Consider the following 23,990-nt stretch of genomic DNA (forward strand, 5'->3'; position numbering starts at 1 on the left):
GTTAAAAGATGACAATTATGAGATTCCGTGAAACACTACTATGCATATTTTTGCTATTTGTGGGCCACCCTGGTCGCTATTCCCCGCTAATAGAAGGGGTCATCTGTACATATACAGTATTGCGAAGAAAATAATAACTTCTCCTTTGATCGCCGATATATCCCAGTATAGCGTTTTCCCTTAAATCACATGAAAATAATGGCTAATTTCTCATTTGTTCAAAAAATACATATTATGTAAAGAACACACAATAAATTAAACTCAAATCAATAAATAAATACAATGAAACACAAATATCCAGTGACTTGGTCAAAATCTGTGGTAGCACAATTTCTTTCAAGGAATAGAGTGAAGTGTAAAGAATTACAGTGACATTTTCAAATAACATTTAGGAATACCTCCCATTTAACCAGCGTTTTGGCAACACAAATTTGTCATCTTTTTCTTTTGTTGAATTCAGCTGCAGTGACTCAATCTGAACATTGGGGGGCAGCCACGCTTTCTTTGACAGAAGGACAACTAAAACATTTACGAAGAAAAAATTATGACGTCACGTCGGGGACTGTCATGTTGTGTGCTTGGCTGTCAAAAAAAAAGCCACTAAAAATGAAATACAAGACTGAACCAAATGTCCGCCACAGGCCCAGATTTCGAACCCTTACCTGCTTTCAGCGGCGACAAAGCTAGATCTTAATGCTCATCTGCCTAATATGAACGCTATTGTAGTGATCCACTTTCTGTCAATTCATAGATCAGCAAGCTATATTCTTGTTGCAAATACACGAGCGCTTCAACTGCCCTGACAAGGAGTAGCCCAGCTCACTGACGTTGATGCCGGGGACAGGTGGAAGACGAACGTGTGTTGGAGCAACTGCGGGACTATTGTTTCCAGGTAGCGTATGACATTGTTGTATTTAGTTGGCACTCGAGATACAAAGTCTTCCCACCTGCTTTGTCTTCTCTTTCACCGGAGAAGACGCCCCTTAATAGTTTTGTGGGACCGACAATTTCTGATTGTGAAAAGAAAAAAAAAGATCAATTGCATGCGTCAATAGAGTTATAATAATTGTAATTTTTTAACAGCGGCGGATTGTGGTTTGTATTAAAATTATTTTGTTAAGAAGCATAATATAAACACGACAGTCAACATCAGTGGAGCACTACGGTCAGATCAGCCTCCACTCGCAAAATTGAAGTCAAACCAGCCGCATTACGGTAATCTGCCGCGAGCGAGCTGCGTTGGCCACCTTCAAAATAAAAGCGATCCATTGAATGCGTTCACGTCACTGGTTTGTATTTAAAATAATGTCATAAAATAATTTCTTAGCGGGCAGACAACGATGAGTTCGCCCAAGGAGCATGAAAATCAGATAGAGAAAAAGTTAATGTTAACGCTACATCAATGATTAAAAAAAAATCATGAAAAAAATCAAGCGGCCGAAATGAGTTTTCTCCGCAGGGTGTCCGGGCTCTCCCTTAGAGATAAGGTGAGAAGCTCGGTCATCCGGGAGGGGCTCAGAGTCGAGCCGCTTCTCCTCCACATCGAGAGGAGCCAGATGAGGTGGCTTGGGCATCTGATTCGGTTGCCCCCTGAGCGCCTCCCTGGTGAGGTGTTCCGGGCATGTCCCACCGGGAGGAGACCCAGAGGAACACCCAGGACACGCTGGAGAGACTATGTCACCCAGCTGGCCTGGGAACGTCTCGGGATCCCCCGGGGAGAGCTGGAAGAAGTAGCTAGGGAGAGGGAAGTCTGGGCTTCCCTGCTAAAGCTGTTGCCCCCATCTACCCATCATCCGGTAGATGATGGATGGATGGATGGATGAAAAAAATCATTTTCGTTATCCTGGAACCATATGACATTTAGGGAACACGAGGCCACCCCAGGCATCCGACCACAGAACTTTCATTCGGATCAAATGCTGCATTTCAAAATAAAAGGCCTCTGAAATCTAACATTTTGACCTTTACTTTGCTGCTGTGAATTGGGAATTTCTCCATTGCGAGACTAATAAAGGTTTTTCTTTCTTATCTTATCTTTACACCTGTTTTCAAAAAAAAAATCATTAAAAATTCGGGTTTTGTTATCCTTCAACCAGACCAGGTCTAAGGCACACTAATCCACCCCCAGGTATCCAGACATAATAGTTTAATTAAGATCTGATGTGTTTCAAAATAAAAGGCCTCTGATATCTGACAGTTTGACCTTTACACTTGATTTCAAAAAATCATTTAAAATTCAGTTTTCATTATCCCACAACCAGAGCAGGCCCAGGGAACACTTGGCCACCCAGGTATCCAACTATAGTACGTAATTTGTCATGATCCTGTTTGGGACCAACAGGTGGCACTGTAGGGCTCCCCCTGCAGCTGCACACCTGTTGGTCATTAGGTAATTAGTGCTTTAAAAGGACCCCCAGCCCGACCACTCATTGTCGGGTCATTGTTGCTGTTTGCTCTTGGCAACTGTCATGTTTGGTTGTTGCTGTTTGTTCCTGTCAGGTTTGTTTCGGTCATGTTTCTGTTATTGAGGTTTTAGCTTCTGCCATGGTTTTGTTTGTTACTTTGGATTTGTTTTGTTCTTGGGACTTTGTTTTGGATTTAGTTTTCTGCTTTAATACACTTCATCAAGTACAACCTGCTCCTCCCTTCTGCCTGCTCTTTGGGGTCCACCACCACCTTGCATACGTGACATAATTAAAATCGGATGTTGGATTTCAAAATAAAATGCCTCTGAAATCTGCAATTTTCACCTTGACATTAAAAATATTAAAAAATCAGTTTTCATTACCCCACAACCAGACCAGTTCTATGGCACACAAGACTATCCAAGGAATTCAAACAAAGTACAAACAGAGGAGCAAGTGTGGTTTTCGTTCCGGCTTTAGAACAACGGACAAGATCTACAACCTCAGCAGGGTCCTCGGGGGGTTATGGGGTTTCGCCCAGCCAATCCACATGTATTTTGTGGACTTCGCGTAGGCGTTTGACTGTGTCCCTCTGGTAGTTCAGTGGGGATACATTGGGAGTATGTGGTTTCTGAACCCTGTGATTGCTGCTGTTTGGGCCCTGTACTGCCAGTGTCAGAGTTGAGCCCGCATTGCCGGCAGCAATTTGGATTTGTTTCCAATGAGGGGTGTACTCTGCCAGGCTGCCCTTTGTCACAAATTCTGTTCATATCCTTTATGGAAAGAATTTACAGGTGCAGCCAAGCTGTCAAGGGGGTCGAATTTGGTGGCATCGCCATTGCATCTCTGCTTTTTCCAGATGATGTGGTGCTGTTAGCTTCTTCAAGCTGTGAACTCAAACACTCGCTGGAGCTGTTTCCAGCAGTGTGTGAAGCATTTGGGATGAAAATCAGCATCTCCAAATCTAAGACCTTGGTTCTCAGTCGGAAACAGGTGTAGTGCCCTCCCCAGATAGGGTATGAGACCCTGCCCCAGGTAGAGGAGCTCAAGTATGCCAGGGCCGTGGTCATAAGTGAGGGAAGGATGGCGTGAGATATTGACAGGTGGCTCGGTGCAGCGTCTGCAGTCATGTGGATTTTGTATCGGTTTGTCGTGGTGAAAAAGGAGCGGAGCCAAAAGACTAAATCCTCGTGTAGCCTGTCGATCTACATTCCTTCCCTCAGGAGCTGTGTGTCATGACTGAAAGCTGCTGCTCCTCTGCATCGAGCAGTCAGATGATGATGTACAAGCATCTAGTTAACTCATTCACACAGCTCCCTGGTGAGTTGTTTCAGACACGTCCCACCGGGCTGAGAATCCAGGGATAAGCCGGGACTCACTGGAGAGACTGTCTCCCAGCTGACTTGAGAACGCCTTGGAATTCCCCCAGAATTGCTGAATTTAGTGACTGGGGAGAAGGAAGTCTGGGCTTTCCTGCTAAAGCTGCTGGCCCTGTGACCTGACCCTGGATAAGTGAAATAAAATGAATGTATGGATGGAGGAGGTGCTGGAGAGCGCTCCCTGCTGGGGACTCCATCATTCTGATGGCGAAATTCAATTCTCACATGGGCAATGACAGTGAGACGTAGAACCTCCCAATCAGAACCCAAGCGTTCTGTTTTCAGTCTTCTGTACTTGTTACGGCTTGTCCAGAGGCTCCCACATAACACAATGCTGCAGCATACCATCTGAAATTGTAAACACATGTAGGATTACTGCTTGTGGCGATGCAGCTTTTGTTGCTATTTTTTTGTGTAGACTATGGTAAAATACCCTCTTAAATCTACTTTTACTTGTTCTACTCTGGGAGATTCAATGTGTTATCTTCTACTTTTTTTGTCCAGATGACGCGATGGACCCAGTTATCCAGCAGTTTGCTCATCATTGCAGACACAGACAACAGAAGCATTGTGGCAGCACAAAGAGCAGAGACACAGTAGATGATATAAGTGTTGAAGAAGGACACAGTGACTCAGACTTGTCCGACTCTGAGAGGCATTCTCTGCTGCCCTCGGGTGGAGTTCCTCCAAAGCTTGAGCTGCGACCAGAAGTCATCCGGACTAGAAACTGCCCCTCTCCTGGCATCAGACCCAGAGAGCAGAGACTTACACGGTATGACTTCCCAGACTTTCTCCCTCCACCGTTTAATTCCTGGACCGTTAGTCAACTCTCTGTTTTCTACAACACAGAGCACCGAGGGGCCGTGCGACATCGGCCAGTCTCCTCACTCGAAAGATATTTGGAAAGGCTGCTGGAATTAGAGTGGCAACAGTTTCAAACTATTCAGGAAGAAGGTGGGATACCTACCTGTCAAAGGACACCTCATACTTTCTCATCATGCCTCAGCTCTCCAAAATGCTTTCTTCAGTGCCAACGTGCCTTCCCCCTTACCTTCCTATCCTCTCTAGCCACTCATTCTGCCAAGCTCCAATACTGTCCCTGTGTGCAGCTCCAGATACGCAACACTTCACGCTGCGTTGTGTCCTGCCGCTCCACTGACAACCATCAGTCACTTGGCCCGCTGTTGGGTAATAGGAGCACTATGATTTTTCCCAAAAGAAGTTACAGTGAGAGTCGTGTGCATGTCGAAAACAGTTCAGCCTTCCGACCTCCAAGGTTGAGCAGCCCTGTGAGAACAAACAATAGCCACATGAGGAGAATGGAAGCTTTGGGCAACATTCGCAATCCTATCCAAGTTGCAAAACACAAACCTGCCAGGAGCCCAAGCACCTCTAGAGAACGGAGGGGCCATGATGTCGCATGCAACAGAACAGGGCGTATAAGGAGAAGTGTCTCAGAGCAGAGAAAAAGTGGTGCAGAAATACAAACTGCATTAGAGAGGCCAATAAGGGGCTCCGAATGCAGAAAAAAAGGAGGTACGAGGCAAAAAGCTGTGCCCAAGGAGCAGGAAATAAAACCTGATGCTGTGAATGCAATTAAGGACAATTTACCCGGGTCCAAGTATTCTGCAATAAACAGATTAAAACAAGTTCAATTTCTTTCATAATAGTAATTTTAAGTTTCATCTTAAGAATTCAGCGAAGAAATGTTCTCTACAATATGTTCAATGCAGCCCTACTAGTCTAAACTTGGTATTTTGGTTAATACTGCGTTTGTGGAATGTGAATTTAGTAGCAAAAATCCTGTTTGGGGGCAGGGGTGCATTTTACCACTTGCTGTTGACTGAAAATTACATCACAATTGCTCAGGGGTCACTTAACGACCAATCGCGGCTAACTGTTGTAAACTGTTGGCATAATTATTACTTTATTTTATGTCCTGTACTTTTTAAGGAAAGACAAACAGGCTTTTCCTGTGTTCATATCATGATATACTAAATCCTTGTTGGACGCATGACATTGAAAGACTTGAAATGGACACACCAGGAAACAAAAAGTATCGATTGAGAATTTTGCTTCATAACAGAGCTACGCTGCCACTTAAGATGAAGGGAAAAAACATACAGTGGGAGCTTTCATTATCACAGATTTGCAGCCTCTTTTTGCGGTTGAAGATGTGTGGTTTGAGGAGGAAAAAAACCCCAACGTTCGAGCCATGTTATGTTGTGTCCTCTATGAATGCGCAGTTGTAACAAATGTATGACAAATGGACAAACACAATTTTTTTGTTACAACTTTTTTTAAAAAAATTTAAAAAGTTGTTAACTTGTTTTATGTTTATTTATTTATTTATTCTAATGCATTGTCATGTGTATATATATATTCCATCCATCCATCCATCCATTTTCCGAACCGCTTGATCCTCACTAGGGTCGCGGGGGGTGCTGGAGCCCATCCCAGCCATCTCCGGGCAGTAGGCGGGGGACACCCTGAATCAGTTGCCAGCCAATCGCAGGGCACACAGAGACGAACAACCATCCACGCCCACACTCACACCTAGGGACAATTTAGAGCGTCCAATCAGCCTGACATGCATGTTTTTGGAATGTGGGAGGAAACCGGAGCACCCGGAGAAAACCCACGCAGGCCCGGGGAGAACATGCAAACTCCACACAGGGAGGCCGGAGCTGGAATCGAACCCGGTACCTCTGCACTGTGAAGCCGACGTGCTAACCACTGGACTACCGGGCCGCCATATATATATATATATATATTTAGTCAATGAATAAGCAGTTACCATTAAAAGGAACCTGAAATAAGTTGTATTATTCCAATTTTTGCTGATAAGTGAAATAAAGAGGTCATTTTGAGGCAAGAAAAGAAAAGTTGTTTTCATTATACACAAAACAAGTCCTGTACCCAAAAAGCACTGAGCCATGACCCAAAAACTGGTACAGATCATCCCATGGATTTTTCGACAAGATGAGGCAAGTCATGTCTCTTACTCTCCACACAAAACTGACCTCTTCACATAGCAGGCAACAAGCTTCTCCCCTTCAACCCTTTGATAGCTTTCATCCCGTTGATACACGAAGTCTCATACTCTTGTCGCTCCCTTAAAGATACAGGACACGAGTGAATGTCCCTCCCTTGTGGGTCACCTGTACTAACCCACCCCTAATGTTTACTATACATCTATCGAGCCATCCATTTTCTGCATCTTATTCATGGTTATGTGTGAGCACAACTGTGTATGTTTTCATTCAATTTAACATTTCTGATCTAAATCAGAGCGTAAGACGCTCGTTCCTACCGACTGCTGTCAGGCTGCTGAATAAAAATAGCAACAATAATATTAATAATAATTAAATGATGTGAAAACAACTGTAAATAGCACTGCGATTTATCCATTTTGTATTTATATTGCACTTAATTGAACGGTGTTTGTTTTTTCTTCTTTCTTCTTTCTGCCTACATTCTTGCTGCTGGAGGCTGTAAATTTCCCCAGTGTGGGACAAATAAAGGATATATTATCTTAAATCTATAATAATGTGTTTTCAAAAGCAGAGATGCCGTGACTAATTAATGCAAACAAATGCACAATAACTCATTAAAGCAGAATACATATGGTTATATCTAGTAACGACTCATCTAACATGTTACTTTTCTGGGCCAACTAATCAGACTAGAATTCCTCTTCAAATATGACAAACTGTTGCTCCATAGGATGTACTTAATTCTCTACTTGGTGATATTTCAAAGGGTAGCAACTCTCATCATGAAAGGCAGTTGCAGTTAACTGCCTCCAGTGAGAAAGAATTTACAAAAACAGCACACACTTCTCAACCGCGGTGCCTCCATCACACAAACGTTTTGTGCATTCAACAAAACAAATTCTGGACCTGTGCAGTAAATTATAAATGACGGTGCCTCGACTTTGCAGAAAAAATATTTTTATATCCTCCTAAGAATAATTAAAGTAACTTCAGAGTCAATGTAAAATAGAAGAAATACACACAACACAATAAATTTAAATACAAAGACTATGAACTTTTAGTAAAAAAAAAAATATATGTTCTTCGTTGCAGGCCCCGATGTTGCTCGGGTCTGTTGTGACTTTACAAACGTAAGGTCTGGTTACATCGGCTACAAACAGTCCAAAATGTACAGCAAAAACGCCACTTGTTTCAGAGACTATTTTTTTAGTGATGTGCTCCGCGGGTCAAATCCCTGAAGCGTGTGCCGAGTAATCGAGATGAGTGGTTCATGAATGGGGAGCCGAAGCGCGTGTTGATGACGTCAGTGGTGCCGTTTGAAGCCCCGCGAAGGGGGTGTACCCACGTAACTGATTCAGGAAATGATGCGATCTGTTCGACTGTGGTTCGAAATAAAAGCGCCAAAGAAACGCTATGGATTCCCCTTCATACCAACTTGCTATCACATATCTATGCACCCTTGCTTCATCAGTACCATGTGAAAGAGTTTTTTCTAAAGCAGGTGACATTCTCTGCAAAAAAAGAAACCGCCTGAGTCCAAAAACTTTGGATGAAATATTGTTTTTAAATAAAAAAGAATAAACACTTTATTTTACCTCCTTATTTCACATTTCCACTTGTTGTATAAGCACAAACATAGACAAAGTAACACAGAACAATTCATGTAAAAACACTCCTCAAATACATATATATTATTATGTGTTCAGAGCATGATTTCACCCCACCATTTTATTGCATGCACCAAGCATGTTATACATTTTCCTGTCCACATGATGACATCAAGGAAATGATTCATCTTGAAGCCCCGAATCGTGTGTGAAGCATTTCCCTGCAGGGCTTCACTGCTTTATGGGGCTTCATTTTGCCATCACTATATTTTTTACCATATGGATTCTCCAGTGTCGAAGTCCTATACTGCTTGCCAGCAATCGAGAATGACTACTGACATCTCAAACGTTCCATGAATGACTACGCCACCACGACCTAATTGGACATTGCAAATGCACCATTCAATGACAATTAAAGGACTTATTTTGACATACAAGATCAGATTTGGATTTGACCTATTTTGACAGAGACCTGGGGTTTTCTAATGTCCTCCAAAACTGGTCTGGTATTACGATAACTCAAGGATATTATTTATGTATTTATTTAAATCAGGGTTGAACTATTTATATTTCAATTCACTTTTATCTGCAGCAATGGATTTGGATGGGACCGCTTTTGGTGAATACCTGCTGTGATGTAGTGTCCTCCACAATTGGTCTGGTGTTATGTTACTAATGGGATTATATTGAATATACTTACAATCATACTGTTCATGCATTTTTCAAATAGAATTTATTTTTAGATGTACCGGTATTTCAAGATTCAAATGAACCATTTTACAGTCTCTCAGTGGTGGACTCGTAGCGTTATAACAGAGAGCTCATTTTATAAAAATGTTTGTAACCTGAAGCATGAACCTCCAGGTCACCCAAGTAGCTTGCTTTTATTTTGAAGGTGTCTTTTGCCGCTCGTCGGCGGTTTATTACCGTAATGCTTTGTTTTTATGAAATTAGCGGCGGCTGTCTTTTCGAGTAGAGGCTGGTTTGACTGCAGTAGGAGGTGCTACTTGTTAACAGAGGGTTGAAGATCTAGAAAGGTGCAATGAAGAAATGAGATTTGCCATGTTTAACAAGGGTTGACATAGTTTTTGAATGAGCCTCAAGACGTGGCCTCCATTGACCGCGGACGTTGTGTTGAAGCATCTCCCTCCTGAACGAGGAAACTGCCATGGAACCTCACGGCGTAGTGGAATATTTGACAGAGGTCGAGGAGGCAGCTGAAGATGTCCTGACAACGAAACAACAGGTAAAAGTACTGTAACGCACGCTTTATGTATTTATTTTTGCGACGAGCAAGGTCAGTAAACCCATATGGATGTTGTTTACACAAAGCGGGGACAACACTTAAATCCTTGTGTCGTCAGCAGTAAGATGAGCCACGTACAACGTTATTGTGATGTGAAACGTGATCTAGTTTGTTATGTCCTTATTTTCGGCGCTCCTATTTTGGCTACGAAGACCACTCTTTCTTTGGCTGTGAATCCATTCACAGGCTGGTGCTCCGATGGCCGAATTTTCGGCTTTATGACGCCAGTTTCGGCGCGACTCGACTGTAGGTGTTTTCTAATTCACATGCCTGTCCAAATTCGCCACATGGCGCTATCTGAGGAGGAGCCTTTGAATGCCTCGAAGGACCCAGCCTGCGAAATATCTTTCGAGAATTTAGAAACCACATGCGGTCGAGTCGCGCCAGATCTGACGTCATGTGGCTGAAAATGCAGTCTTCCGAGGACGCAGCCTGTGAATTCGTACACAGCCTTTGTATTTTCCTCGTCCAGAATGCAAAGCCAATGGCACGGTGCTGTTTCTCACGGGTAAAGACTTGACATGACGCCACATATGTCATACAAATAAACATATCGTCGACCCCTCCTTGAACGTGTTGACTCGTTGCGTGCATAAACACAAATGTATTTGACGGCCATGTATGAATGAACTAACAATTGTCCATTCTGATAAAACTCTGTGACTGTGTCCGAATGTGCACACTATTCCCTATATATTGTAATATAAGGGGTTACACCATTTTGAATATCCAACAGAAAAAAGTCTCGTGCACTCAAAATTACCCATACCACACTTTGAAAAATAGTGAGCAATAAGTGACTTGCAGATCTCATCTGAGAATGTAAGAGAATCAATGATAAAAAATTAATTAAATAAATAAAACAAATGAGCGGTCATTTAAATTTTGTATGATCGCACAAAAGTGTATGCCTGTACACCTTAAAGTTTGCAGGCATTGTTTAAAAGGCTTGAAGCCTTCAGGTGTCAAAATGACAGGTGCACTTTGTTCCATGTTTAACAGCTCGAATAGGATATATAAGTTTGACTCTTGGTGTCAAAAATCATCATTGCAAAGCTCTTAGTTCATCTAAACGGGACTGTAAATCTCCATTAATTCTTAAAAATGTCCAAAATATCCAGAAAAATGGTAAACACTAAAATTGTTCAAAAAAATGTTCACGTATTTATTATGTCAACGCTGTGTCTTGAAACAGATGTAACAGACGAAGGCTAACTACGGTAAGCTGGTGGACAGCGAAACCACTGGAGAAACAGAATTTGGTATCAGCCAGACAGAAATTCTTGTCTAGTCACTGTCACTTTTTAAGTAAAGAAACATTTCTACATTGCGCTGGTGTGACTGTAAATGTTACTTTGGCCTGTCACATCAGCGATTGATTCACTGAGTGTTGCACTACCTTCGTTTCGACTCGGTGGGATTATGATTGTATTTGATATGGTATGGCTCAGTTTGACAGGATATGTTGCAATGCCTTTTTTAAATGAGCTTGTCAGTACTGTGAATGTGCCACTTCTAAGATATCTCTTTCCATTTGTACAGCCACATCAGGATTTCAATATTATTTCCAAGTGGAACCATTTGAAATATTTTTAAAAAAACATCACTAATATCATCCCGCCACCCTTCTTTCCTTTATCCCCTCCTGTCTTGATATTTTATTGTCTCGAAATAGTCTATATTTACTCTTACCCTCTTTGTCACATATTTCTGTGATCTTTTCTGTTGCTAAATTGTGTGTGTTTCCATCTAAGATAATTGACCTGGACATGAAGAGAAACAGGAACAGAGAAGCACTAAATGCACTTAAGAGTGGTATGTGTTCAGGTGAGTGATCCCATGATTTTGAAGTTCATTGCATATGTAATGGCAATGACTGACTAATTCTTGTCACATACAGAAAAGGTGAAGATTTGCTTTGGAAATATGTTCATCAAATTCCCCAAGTCCCAGGCAACACAAATGATTCAAAAAGGTAAAATCTTTTGAAGCATGTGTAACTGTCAAATTGTATGTAGGCCTGATTGTTCCAAATATGAAATGATTTGCTTTTCATTTTTGACTGAGATTTGTCTTGCTTATGTGTAGACCAGGAACAGCTGGACAGTGAACTAAATCACCTCCGCAAAGGACTGAAAGCAAATGTCAATCATCTAAATGAGAAACAAGGTAAGAACAGCAAATCCAAAACCACATTATGGTTTGACTGAGGTGGTTTTCTTTGTATTGTTGCAGGAAAGCCTGAGCTGAGCGGCTACAATCTTTTGGCACTGTCCACTGATGAAATGAAAGCCATTAAGAGTGTTTTAAAACGCTGACATCAAATCTTACATAGCCCATTACATTGTCCAGATTTCATGTATGTAGTGCTGTCCTGCTTATGACTGAATTCTCAAATAAGGCTTTTCGCTGCTTCTGTTGATCCAGTAGTGTTGCTTAATCATGATTCAGTGATGTTGTGGCTAATATTTTCTTTATTACTGTAATAAACTCTGAGAAACAGCAAATGTCTTCTAATTTCATTCGATGCAATGAAAGTGGATGTTGCACCAGCTTGCAATTTGCCACCCACAAAAGTCCTATGATTAGCGCTGTGGCAGTGGGGGCATGAGGCAGCAATAACCTGCTCTGGTAAATTTCCGTGGCTGAAGAAAATAGGTGCGAATGTGGATTTGGTGTCAAATTTCTTGTTCTGTATGTTCCATTTGTACAGAGCCAGTGTCGATGGGCTTCTTTTTCTGTGCATAACGCCAATGAACTGCAATAGTGCCACATGCTGGCTGTGGCACCACTGTGCACTCCTCCTAGGACCTGCTTTTCTGGTCGTGTCCATACATTCATGACAAATATTCCACAGACTGTTGAACGTTGAATGCGCAGTTTGTAGAGTAAAACCTGTTAATTGGCAATAGAAACTCAAACAAACGCCTCGTGTGAGCAGACAACTGCCTGATGGGCAAAGTGAGGCTCCAAGCCCACAATGCGCTTCTCTGCACAGGAAATCCACACATCCAGTAATTTTAATGGCGGAATAATTGGTCACTACTTCACATGCAAATGATGTCCAACAGTGCCGGTGAGGCTCTGTATCACGTGCCGCCCCTGATTGCATGATATAGAGAAATCTATGAATAAAATTGTATCATGTTTAAAGTTTCGGTTCATTTGGGCATGTCTGGACATACTCAGCGCAGAGGTGTTGGCCGTTTGGGCCAACTTCTTCAGTAATCACGTCAAAGCAAGGGGGGCGAACAGATGGAAAAAGGCTCGACTCCATCCCAAAGTGGGAATAAACGAATTGGGAACAAAGAGTTGTTGAATACCAAAAGACGGTTTGGGAACAGCTGTTGCACCCAGGTGGACATTTGTCATCAGCAAAGTCTGTGGCTTGTGTCTTCGGGTAGATCAGATCACTCCCGAGGGGTCGGACCGGGGGGCGCGGTATGCAAATCTCGGGGGCAGTGTTTTTCTTGTATTTTGGAAAAAAAAGAACCGCGCAGAGGCAGGGGAGTGTGTGATCATCGGGGCAACTACCGTCGTTCGCTCACAGAGATCCCTCCCGCCGATATTGAAGACAATTTTCCCTGTGTGCCGAGTCATTTAACTTTGTCCGAGAAAATCTCTGACACATGACCATGGGGGGGGGCCTAATGTTCGAATGAAAATTTGACCCTTTTTTTTTAGCCTTGAGCATGAAAGTCTACTGCCCAAAGAGTAGAAGCCCAGAACAATGAAACGGACATTCTATGCTCTCCTTTCCAGTCATTTCTAATGCAAATTCATTTTTCTGGTCAACAAGTCTCAGGAGGGGGGGGGAAGCGAGAGAGAAAAGCCTCACCCCAATGACCCTTAAACACAAAAGTGCATGTTGCCAACAGTAACAGCTGTACGTTTTGGAAACTGACATTGTACCTGTTGGCCCCGCCTCCACAGCTCGCACTGCTTGCTGAAGCAATTTTTCCTCCAAACTACAGGATGTTCTGACTTAAGTTTTGCATGAAAGCCAAATCAATGACTAAAAGCCAATGACTGATTCAGGTGCTCTCACACTGCGTCACATCTTTTATTTGATTTAAAAGTGCGATAACATCACTTCAGCGGGAAGGGACAAATGTGGTGGATGGACAGCTCGAGATTTTTCAGCTGCTCCTTGCACCTGCAAGCTTCTGCACTCTGGTGGAACGGCGGCATGCAAACAGACTCCGGCCGACCAGCTGGAAGGGTCTCTGAATTCTGTGGAGACCCAAGAGGAACAATAAGGCACTCTGCTGCCCAAATACTGTCAATGTGGTGCTTTTGCTGCGGACTTGCCTTTGGTGGGTACGTTTCACACTCAAGCTCTCCCACTTGTTTGTACGAGTTGTAATAGGAGGTTTGGCAGTAGATGTGATGCTTTGGGGGTGGGGGAGGAAGTCAGATAACTCATCATTTTTAAATTACTCAGTCAAGAAGCAGTTTTCAGAAAACCATCAAGCACACTTAAGAAACTCCGGGCAAAATTTGTGTGACGCCACCCCATAAACAAAGACCTAGTCAAGAAGCAACTCACAGCTTTGTCGGGGCAGCGAGGCATGCAGGCCGCAAATGTATGTGTGGCCTCTCGTGGACACATGGTCTCCACCAGGGCAAACTTGAGCCAGGTGATGGTGCCGATGGCGGCAATGTACTGCAACAGGAAGGACAAGAAACCTGGCACCCAATGCAGAAAGGGAGGGGAAGAGAAAAAAAACCCCACACACCTCCTCAGTCAGCTGAGCCACTTCCAGCAGGGTGAAGTAATTGTGGTGTTTGCTCCCCTGATTGAACCGGAGCACTGCCTGCTGCACGGCGCTGACGCCCGTCTCGTCGTTAAGGGACAACAACTTGGGGCAGGAAGGACAAAGGGTCATCATCTCATCTTTGGTGTGGTCTGGTGGAAAAAAAAAAGCACAAATTCACTCTGTAGTCACTACTGAGGGTCGACTTCAAAGTCTGCAACTACTTTCGAGTTAATACCTCACCTTGGGGGATGTATTATACAAGAACCAAGTCTAAACAGCCAAGCAAGATCCTTGTTCTAATAAAAAAGGGTAACATGCCTGGTGAGAGGCATGGTGCGTAATCAAAGTTTTTAAAATTCATCGTTCATAACAGAATTTTGTATTTTTAGTATATTTGTGCCATCAGATCACGTTGGGCTTCAAATTCAATTTTGGGGTGCCATTTCCGCAATTCTAGCAAAATGCCACTTCTAGGTCAATGGGGGAGTCGTCAGCCAAGCGCAGGAGCATAACATGAGGGCTGGCAGCCAGCTCAAGTGACCTCCTGCAGGTGAAAAGTCAACATTTGATATTTGGAGGGCAACAAAATTTCAGAGTCCTACAGCACAGCTACGTCATTACAGTCCCACTGTCAAAGGGTCTCAGACAGGTGAGAAGAGGAAAAAAAAGACAAGTAGTGTCTGCGGGTAATGACCTGGTCTGGTGGTGCATTTGTGTTTGGTGATTTTGGCCACCCCCCACATGACCCAAAACTCAACGCTGCAGGTGGCCATTGCGCCCTAAGCAACAAGAACTCAGTTAGCACATCACCAACAGAAACAGCCATTGACTCGCAGACTGAAAGAATATTCACCCGTTCGTTCCGTTGCCACAGCTCACATTGGTCCACAGGTTTGGGATTGGTGAAGTGACATTTGGTCTGCAGCAGCTTCACATTCACATCAATGTGGCAGCCGCCAGAAAACTGCAAGGAGACGTGAGCGTGACCAACTTAAATGGTTACAACAGCCACCATTCAAGAGCGTAAGCGACTCGTTATCCCGCCAAGGATGCGCGAAACACTAACCTGTTGATAACTGCTGGTTTGGACCTCATGCAGGCGAAACTTGAAGCCATGCTTGTGATGTCGGTTGATGTGCTGGACAGCCATGCTGGCCGCCGCCTTCACGCTGTCCTCACCGCATGTGACCAAAGGCAAAGATGCAGACCTCACCAAACCAGGAAGAGCCAAAAGACAACACAGCACAGAAGCCAATATGCGTGCCGTCATCATGATCAGCGTTGAAGAACTGCAAAGAGAACACGTCATCCCAATCTTCACACAAGCAGTTTAAGGAGGCTGAGAAGCTTCGACGACCAATTGCAGAGGACAACAGATGCCTGACACCTGGTTGATAATTAGTGCTGGGCATCCTTTCAATCAGTGACCATGGCAACTCCTCATTCACCTCAGCTGAGTAAAAGAAATGAACTGGACTCTGATTTTGAAAAAGAACCTTCTTTTCTGAGTAAAATCTTATTTGGTGAGAAAACAGGCATACCGTAGTTTTTTTCTTTTTTGAATGACCATTTAGTGAAGACGGTGGGTTCCTGCTCTTTGCAGGCGATAGCGGCCCACCCCAACAGAAAATAGCCAAAAACTGAGAATAACCCATGCTCCCTGACAAGGGTCATGAAAACATTTCCTAACCCAAAACCTGAAAATGTGGAGGGGGAACAAGTTAAACAATGCTTTTTTTTTTTAACATAAAAAAATTACCAGTATTTGAAAAAGAATGGTACTGTCAGATTTATTTTTGAAATAAAATCAATAAGATGTATTTGAGAAAAGATGACATTTTTTTCTCACCTCTATGCAAAGGCTCCATCAGTGACCAGGAGAACTTTAAGCAGTCTGGTCTGGTGTCTCTTCTGAAACCATCAATGGCCATTGTGGTGGACAAAGGATTTTTCATGGAGGACCCGGTCCCCTGCACGGCCCACATACCTGCTTTCTTGAAGAAGTCACAGCTATCTGGAGCAGAGGTGCAGAAGACCCAGTCCATTGCACGACGATGAGCGTGTGATCGGAAGGGTGAAAGAACACAGACTTTTCACCACAGTAACCCCCATGTCCTTAACTTGCAGCATCAACCAACTTTTTGCTGTGACTTTGACTTTTTTGTTGTTTGATTTTCTTGTTTATTTTTTTTTTTAGAGTCATGTTGAATTATATTTATCGATGTAAGTTTGGGTGGCCTGGTGGTCCAGTGGTTAGCACGTTGACCTAAAAGTGCAGAGGTTGTGGGTTTGATCCCAGCTCTGGCCTTCCTGTGTGGAGTCTGCATGTTCTCCCTGGGCCTGCGTGGGTTTTCTCTGGGTACTTTGGTTTCCTCCCACATTCCAAAAACATGCATGGCAGGCTGACATTTTGAAGACTCTAAATCAGTGGTCCTCAACTAGAAATGCTGTCGGTCCACTTTTTCTTTTTTTTTTAATAAGACCAAGGTCCGGTCCCATGCATGGCGGTCATTGGGGAGCAGGGCGATATGCCGATTTAGTATGGTCAAGCCAAGCTTATACAAATCAACACTCCTCACAACCAACCAATAATGGGGTGCGTGAAAATAACAATTATTCACTTTGCCAGTACACAGCAAATAATGAGAGGTATTGTGTTGAGGCACAGGAACTCTTTTATTTTGTTAAGTTGTGCCCGCTTAATCATAGAAATAGCCCTTTTAGGGAAATAAGACATTTTTACTTGAACTTTGTTAAACAGTAGTTGTCTTTTTTTCCCTTAATTTAACAAAAGCAAAACAAAATACTCATTTTACCAAAATAAATACTAAACATGAAAACAAAAATATCCTTTTCATTTGTACAATTCCCCTTTTCACATCCCCTCTGAAATCACTGAAAAATATATCAGAAGAGGAGTTAAGAACCATTTTAAATACTGACACAAGGGAGCACAGGAATGTGCAGTGCTGTTCTTCCACTAAAGGTGAATGCAATGTCTGAGGCATGCAAATATTATTTGAGGACGCCATTGGGATGTTCATTTACCATGTTGCGCTATTCTGCTGTTAAACATCTGCAAAGATCCCCGGGTAGACGGGAGCAAAACTGCACACAATCGAAACCTCCCGCGATTCGTCTTGTCTAATTGTCTGTGTGCGGCTCTCCTGGGCTGAAGCTGTGAGCACACTGTGTCGTCGCGCATGCGTCTGTTTCCTGACACAATCATCCATTTTGAATGCGTGTGTATTGGGATAAACGCGTGCTGACGCTTACGTATGGGCACACCTTCAGTTCAGAGGAGCCAATCAGCGCATCGTTATCGCCGACATGCCCTGCTCAGCCAGGGTCTCCAGTTAGTCAAACATTATACACACACAGTCGCGCTGCTGCGGTCCACTGCAATACATCTGTTAGTGCACGCAAAGAATACAATGGATAATTTTAACAAGCGATCGCGGTAATGCGCAGATTATAGTCTAAAAATATAAAATGTATAACGTAAAAATCACGTTATAATTTATTATTTTATACAATTTGCCGAGGGTCCGGAGAGAGGAGGTCCAGACAGAGGAGGTCGGCGGTCCGGTCATGGATCGCGGTCCGCCAGTTGAGGAAGACTGCTCTAAATTGTCCCTAGGTGTGAGTGTGAGCGCGGATGGTTGTTCGTCTCTGTGTACCCTGCGATTGGCTGGCAACCGGTTCAGGGCAGGGTTGGGCAATTATTTTCCCGAGAGGGCCAAATGAGAAGCAGAAAATATTGTGGGGGGGCCGGGACAAAAGTTAGAAATCTACTCCCGATTTCAATTTTATTTCTACGTTGAAATAAGTTAATGACATTGTTTACAGAAGCTGATAAGAGTGTGTATTATTGCTAGATAATGAAAGTGCAGTTATTTTACAGAAAAACGATTTCTTCAGTGAAATTATGCAAAACAATTCTAATTGTGCAACATTTGTAACTCAAGATGAACACTCCAACGCTTTCTGATTTGAACCTTCCCATGAAGATAGCACAATGTCTTTGTATGCCAGTAATAATGTAACATAATTCACATTTTTGTCCCAACTGCCAAACAATGTAGAAGAATCAAGCAAGCATGTTTCAGTGTTTATCCATCCATCCATTTTCCGAACCGCTTGATCCTCACTAGGGTCGCGGGGGGTGCTGGAGCCTAACCCAGCTGTCTTCGGGCAGTGGGCGGGGGACACCCGGAATCGGTTGCCAGCCAATCGCAGGGCACACAGACACGACCAACCATCCACGCTCTCACTCACACCTAAGGACAATTTAGAGTGTTCAATCAGCCTGCCATGCATGTTTTTGGAATGTGGGAGGAAACCGGAGTACCCGGAGAAAACCCACGCAGGCCCGGGGAGAACATGCAAACTCCACACAGGGAGGCCGGAGCTGGAATTGAACCTCTGCACTGTGAAGCCGACGTGCTGTTTCAGTGTTTAGTTTTTTTTTTTTTTAAATTTGACAGGTGGACCGGGTCAGCACAAGATACGGTACATGTAAAAAACTGTATATGGTGACAGGATTGGCTGGACACCTGTCACTCACTGAATTACATAGCAAATTGATACAGAAGAAAAAAAGTTATATATCTAATTCATTTGCAGTGCGTTCACTGCGCTGGATCGGTTTTCTTGTGCGCTGAGAGTGTGCGACCAGTGCGCAGTTACGCATCTTAGACGGAACATTGGTGCCGTTGCATCTCCGGTCAACGTAAATCTAAATGAAAGTTTCAAGTTTAGCCTGCATGAGGTCCAAAGCAGCAGTTATCAACAGGTTAGTGCAGGGTTCGGCAACCCAAAACGTTGAAAGAGCCAAATAGGACAAAAAAAAAAGTTTGGAGCCGCAAAAAAATAAAAGCCTTCTATAAAACTTACAATGAGGGAAACACATGCTGTATGTATGTAGGAGACTGGACTGTCTCAGAATTTTTGTGATTCATTCCTTTGTTGTGTTCACAACCACCCCCATAGAATTATTTTGTGATTTCTTCGCTTGATTTTTTTATTTTGGTGCATTATTTTCGCTTTTCTTAGTGTCGGTGAGGTGATCATGAATTTCCATTTTTCAGAGGCTGTCATTGAACGCCTCTCGAGTTGAACGAGAAGAGAGGAGGCAGGAGTTGGACGCAGACGTGTCTGTGTTTGTCGAGACTGTTAAAAGCATAAATAAAGTGTATGTTTTAAAAACCAACACCACCGGTCTCCTTTTTCGGAGCTGCAACATGTATCTATATCTATTTGAGCTATATTAGCCTACTATCAAAATCTTTTTCCATTTTCAATTTTTTTTATAAAGGGAGCCACTAGATATCGCTAAAGAGCCGCATGCGTGGTTGCCGACCCCCGGGTTAGTGTTTCACGCTTCCTTGGCAGGACAACCAGTCGCTTACGCTCTTGAATGGTGGCTGTTGAAACCATTTAAGTTGGTCACGCTCATGTCTCCTTGCAGTTTTCTGACGGCTGCCACATTGATGTGAATGTGAAGCTGCTGCAGGCCGAATGTCACTTCATCAATCCCAAACCTGTGGACCAATGTGAGCTGTGGCAATGGAACGAATACATCCCCCAAGGTGAGGTATTAACTCGAAAGTAGTTGCAGACTTTGAAGTCGACCCTCAGTAGTGACTACAGAGTGAATTTGTGCTTTTTTTTTTCCACCAGACCACACCAAAGATGAGATGATGACCCTTTGTCCTTCCTGCCCCAAGTTGTTGTCCCTTAACGACGAGACGGGCGTCAGCGCCGTGCAGCAGGCAGTGCTCCGGTTCAATCAGGGGAGCAAACACCACAATTACTTCACCCTGCTGGAAGTGGCTCAGCTGACTGAGGAGGTGTGTGGGGGGTTTTTTCTCTTCCCCTCCCTTTCTGCATTGGGTGCCAGGTTTCTTGTCCTTCCTGTTGCAGTACATTGCCGCCATCGGCACCATCACCTGGCTCAAGTTTGCCCTGGTGGAGACCATGTGTCCACGAGAGGCCACACATACATTTGCGGCCTGCATGCCTCGCTGCCCCGACAAAGCTGTGAGTTGCTTCTTGACTAGGTCTTTGTTTATGGGGTGGCGTCACACAAATTTTGCCCGGAGTTTCTTAAATGTGCTTGATGGTTTTCTGAAAACTGCTTCTTGACTGAGTAATTTAAAAATGATGAGTTATCTGACTTCCTCCCTTCAAACAAGTGGGAGAGCTTGAGTGTGAAACGTACCCACTAAAGGCAAGTCTGCAGCAAAAGCACCACATTGACAGTATTTGGGCAGCAGAGTGCCTTATTGTTCCTCTTGGGTCTCCACAGAATTCAGAGACCCTTCCAGCTGGTCGGCCGGGGTCTGTTTGCATGCCGCCGTTCCACCAGAGTGCAGAAGCTTGCAGGTGCAAGGAGCAGCTGAAAAATCTCGAGCTGTCCATCCACCACATTTGTCCCTTCCCGCTGAAGTGATGTTAACGCACTTTTAAATCAAATAAAAGAAATGATGTGACGCGGTGTGAGAGCACCTGAATCAGTCATTGGCTTTTAGTCATTGATTTGGCTTTCATACAAAACTTAAGTCAGAATATCCTGTTTGGAGGAAAAATTGCTTCAGCAAGCAGTGTGAGCTGTGGAGGCGGGGCCAACAGGTACAATGTCAGTCTCCAAAATGTACAGCTGCTACTGTTGGTAACATGCACTTTTGCTTAGTGGTTATGTGGGGTGTGGCACAGATCAGCACTCAGTCAACTTTCTACCTCCACCCTTGTTCATTTTGTAAAAGATGCAGTCAGCATGGATGGAGAACTCCTCCCTTCTCATTCCAGGGTAGTTTCAGCAAGATGGAAAATATATATTACTTGGTTGTATGCAAAATATTCAAGAGCAAATTAGGAACCGACCCCAGTGAAGAAATTTGCTATTTGTGTATTTCTTGAAATGGTAATGTAACAATGTCCCTGTACAGTGTCATGTTCCTGTTCTTGGCCTGGCCAGCAGGTGGCAGACTGAGCGGACTTTCTGGCTGCACACCTGCTGCCAATCTTTCAATTAAGGAACTGTGTATTTAAGGACCCGCAATCTGTCTGCTGGTTATCGGAGTATTGCTTATGCCTTGGTGCTTCCTTGCCCACAGACTCTTTGCTATTGATCTCGTCGTTGTCACGTTACGCACGAAACGGGAAAGGAACCGCTTCGTACGTAACTGAAACAATGAGAATGAGTGGATCCCCGAAATAGCAGACACTGAAAAGGACTTTCTCACAGAATCATATTTATTACAAACCAAAATAACACTGTGTAATTGAAAACAGAAAGCGCTGGTTACTAACGAAAACCAGGAAATTAATATAACGAGACAACGAAAAGCGCTTGCAAAAAACGGCAAGGGAATTGATTAGGCAAATACTATAATAATAACAATGGGACGAAGAATATAACGATCAGCAATAGTACACGAGTAGCGCTTTCAAAAATACATGGGCAACAGCAGTGGCACGACATGCAATACTCGGGCAAGGAGTCGACCGCCGGAGCACCTAGATATAGCAGGTGCAATCACCGACAAATAGGCAGCAGGTGTGCAGGCGGCAGAAATGAACGCCTGCCACCTGCTGCCAAATACGGAACATGACGGTCGTTTTTCGCTTTTGAACTCTCGGTTCAATTTATTGTGTAAGTATGGCTTTGTTTTGTGATTTGGCTTTTTCTTGCGTGTCGTTGATTCATTGCTTTTCGTTTGTATTCTCGGTTCTTGTTTTCCTCTCTTGCCTTTTGTGCAAGCGCTTTTTGTTACGTTTGTTACGCTTTTCATTTTTGTGCTCCCTGGTCCTTGTTTTGACCAGCGCTTTATGTTACTACTTTGTCGGTGCGAATTTTTGTACATTAAATATTTTTTGCTTTGGAGACCTTGTCTGGCGTCTACACTTTTGGGATCCAAAACTTGACTCGGTTAGTCCGAATCGTGACAGAATACTCCGACCAACATGAATCCCGTACACCTCAACAAGGTTATGACCGCCTTGACCAGCCAAGGACAACTGGTGGGTCAGCAGGAACAAGCGCTCGCGGAACTCCGGGACACGGTCTCTCATCGACTCAAAAATTTGGGTTCACGGGTGGAGCATAACGCGACCACTGAAGTACCATCCCCCCCGATGGTTGAGCGGGAACCCGATATCACACACCCACCGCGTTATGGTGGCGAACCTGGGCTGTGTGGACAATTTCTACACCAATGCTCACTGGTTTTCGACCAACAACTATCCACTTATGTAAAGGATAAGACCAAGGTGGCATTTATAATGAGCCTGTTGACTGGTCAGGTGGCGTCATGGGCGGTGGAAGTAAGCAATGCTCAACCCGGGCTTCGGTCTTCCTTCCCTGATTTTGTGGCAGCGTTTCGTCGGGTGTTCCACCATCCGGTCATGGGAAGAGAGGCTGAAGGGCGGTTATTAGATTGTCGGCAAGGGAAGCAATCTGTAGCCGATTACTCTATTTCTTTTTGGATTTTGGCCGCCCGAAGTGGTTACGGGGACCGCGCTCTTTGTGGTTTGTTTCGTTGCGGTTTAAATCCATCTTTGAAAGATGAACTGGCTACCCGCGATGACAGCGCTACCTTGGAGGAACTCATTGACCTGGCCCTCGTACTGGACAACCGCATACGAGAGCAGGAACGGGGAGGCGAATGGGGTCATGTCCGTTTCCAGCCCCAACGTGCTTCAGGTCGGCCTGCTTCCCACGAGTTCTTCCGGCCGTCCGGACCAGAGCATCGCCAGGACCGTCGCCGCTGAGGGATAGCCTATGCAGCTGGGTGGAGGATGTGTGGGGCCGGAGGAGAGACAGCGACGGATTCATGACCAGGCCTGTTTCTACTGCGGCCAACAAGGACATCGAGTTGCCGACTGTCCGATGACCCCAACCCGCCTTTCTACTCGCACTTACAACTGTGAGTCTGCACCCCGCACAGAATATCGGGAGCCGAGAAGAGAGGAGTCCAGGTCAGGACTCCCCAAGAGACTTGAGCTGGACGGGACAATCTATGGTCCTTCACAGGCTTTTCCGGTTCGGGCACTGGTGGACTCGGGGGCGGACGTTTTATAGACACTAAGATGGCTAATGACCTGGGTTGTCCGGTAGAGGAGTTAGATGTGGCTAAACGTGTTCACGATCTCGATGGGCGACTCCTGGTGGAGATAAAACAGATCACGGGCCCCTTAATCTTAAAGGTCTCAGGTAATCATGTTGAACAGAGGCGATTTTATATTATGATTCGTACCTGTCATCCTTGGGTTACCCTGGTTAAAGACCCACAATCCTGTCATCACGTGGGATCGCACCGCGATTGAGAATTGGAGCCCCTTTTGTTGCGCGCATTGTCTACGGTCGGCAGCGGGGGGGTAGAGGGCTGCCTCGCACCGATCCGCCTGAAGCCATTTGCTTGGACAAAGTCCCAAGCATCTATCATGATTTACGCCAAATGTTTAGTAAAGATCGTGCTCAATCCCTGCCTCCACACAGACCTTACGACTGTGCCATCGACTTGCTGACTAACG

The 23,990-nt window shown here is 44.2% G+C and overlaps 3 protein-coding genes and 1 pseudogene across 3 annotated transcripts; 3 read left to right on the top strand and 1 right to left on the bottom strand.

Moving 5' to 3' along the window:
• The first annotated feature begins 500 nt into the window (after window positions 1–500).
• LOC147200831 (uncharacterized) lies at window positions 501–6,643 on the top strand. Its single transcript, XM_086118940.1, has 2 exons — window positions 501–892; window positions 4,289–6,643. Exons 1-2 carry the CDS (start codon window positions 832–834, stop codon window positions 5,449–5,451), a joined length of 1,224 nt encoding a protein of 407 aa, XP_085975066.1. The 5' UTR covers window positions 501–831; the 3' UTR covers window positions 5,452–6,643.
• Window positions 6,644–9,322: 2,679 nt separating this feature from the next.
• pdrg1 (p53 and DNA-damage regulated 1) lies at window positions 9,323–12,200 on the top strand. The gene is made up of 5 exons (XM_086118751.1): window positions 9,323–9,633; window positions 11,448–11,520; window positions 11,594–11,668; window positions 11,782–11,862; window positions 11,929–12,200. The coding sequence occupies exons 1-5, from the start codon at window positions 9,556–9,558 to the stop codon at window positions 12,009–12,011; spliced, it is 390 nt and encodes a 129-aa protein (XP_085974877.1). The 5' UTR covers window positions 9,323–9,555; the 3' UTR covers window positions 12,012–12,200.
• A 1,582-nt stretch (window positions 12,201–13,782) lies between these two features.
• On the bottom strand, window positions 13,783–15,723 carry LOC147200833 (antihemorrhagic factor cHLP-B-like). Its single transcript, XM_086118750.1, has 7 exons — window positions 15,520–15,723; window positions 15,307–15,417; window positions 15,148–15,232; window positions 14,433–14,602; window positions 14,243–14,359; window positions 14,005–14,085; window positions 13,783–13,926 (listed from the first exon to the last, which is right to left on the bottom strand). The coding sequence occupies exons 1-7, from the start codon at window positions 15,721–15,723 to the stop codon at window positions 13,783–13,785; spliced, it is 912 nt and encodes a 303-aa protein (XP_085974876.1).
• A 159-nt stretch (window positions 15,724–15,882) lies between these two features.
• Window positions 15,883–20,907, top strand: LOC147200834 (HSF-like protein; annotated as a pseudogene).
• The last annotated feature ends 3,083 nt before the right edge of the window (window positions 20,908–23,990 follow it).

Source organism: Hippocampus guttulatus, chromosome 8 (genome assembly GCF_054856545.1).
Source record: "Hippocampus guttulatus isolate MCC_2025c chromosome 8, RoL_Hgut_1.0, whole genome shotgun sequence".
Classification (NCBI taxonomy): Eukaryota; Metazoa; Chordata; class Actinopteri; order Syngnathiformes; family Syngnathidae; genus Hippocampus; species Hippocampus guttulatus.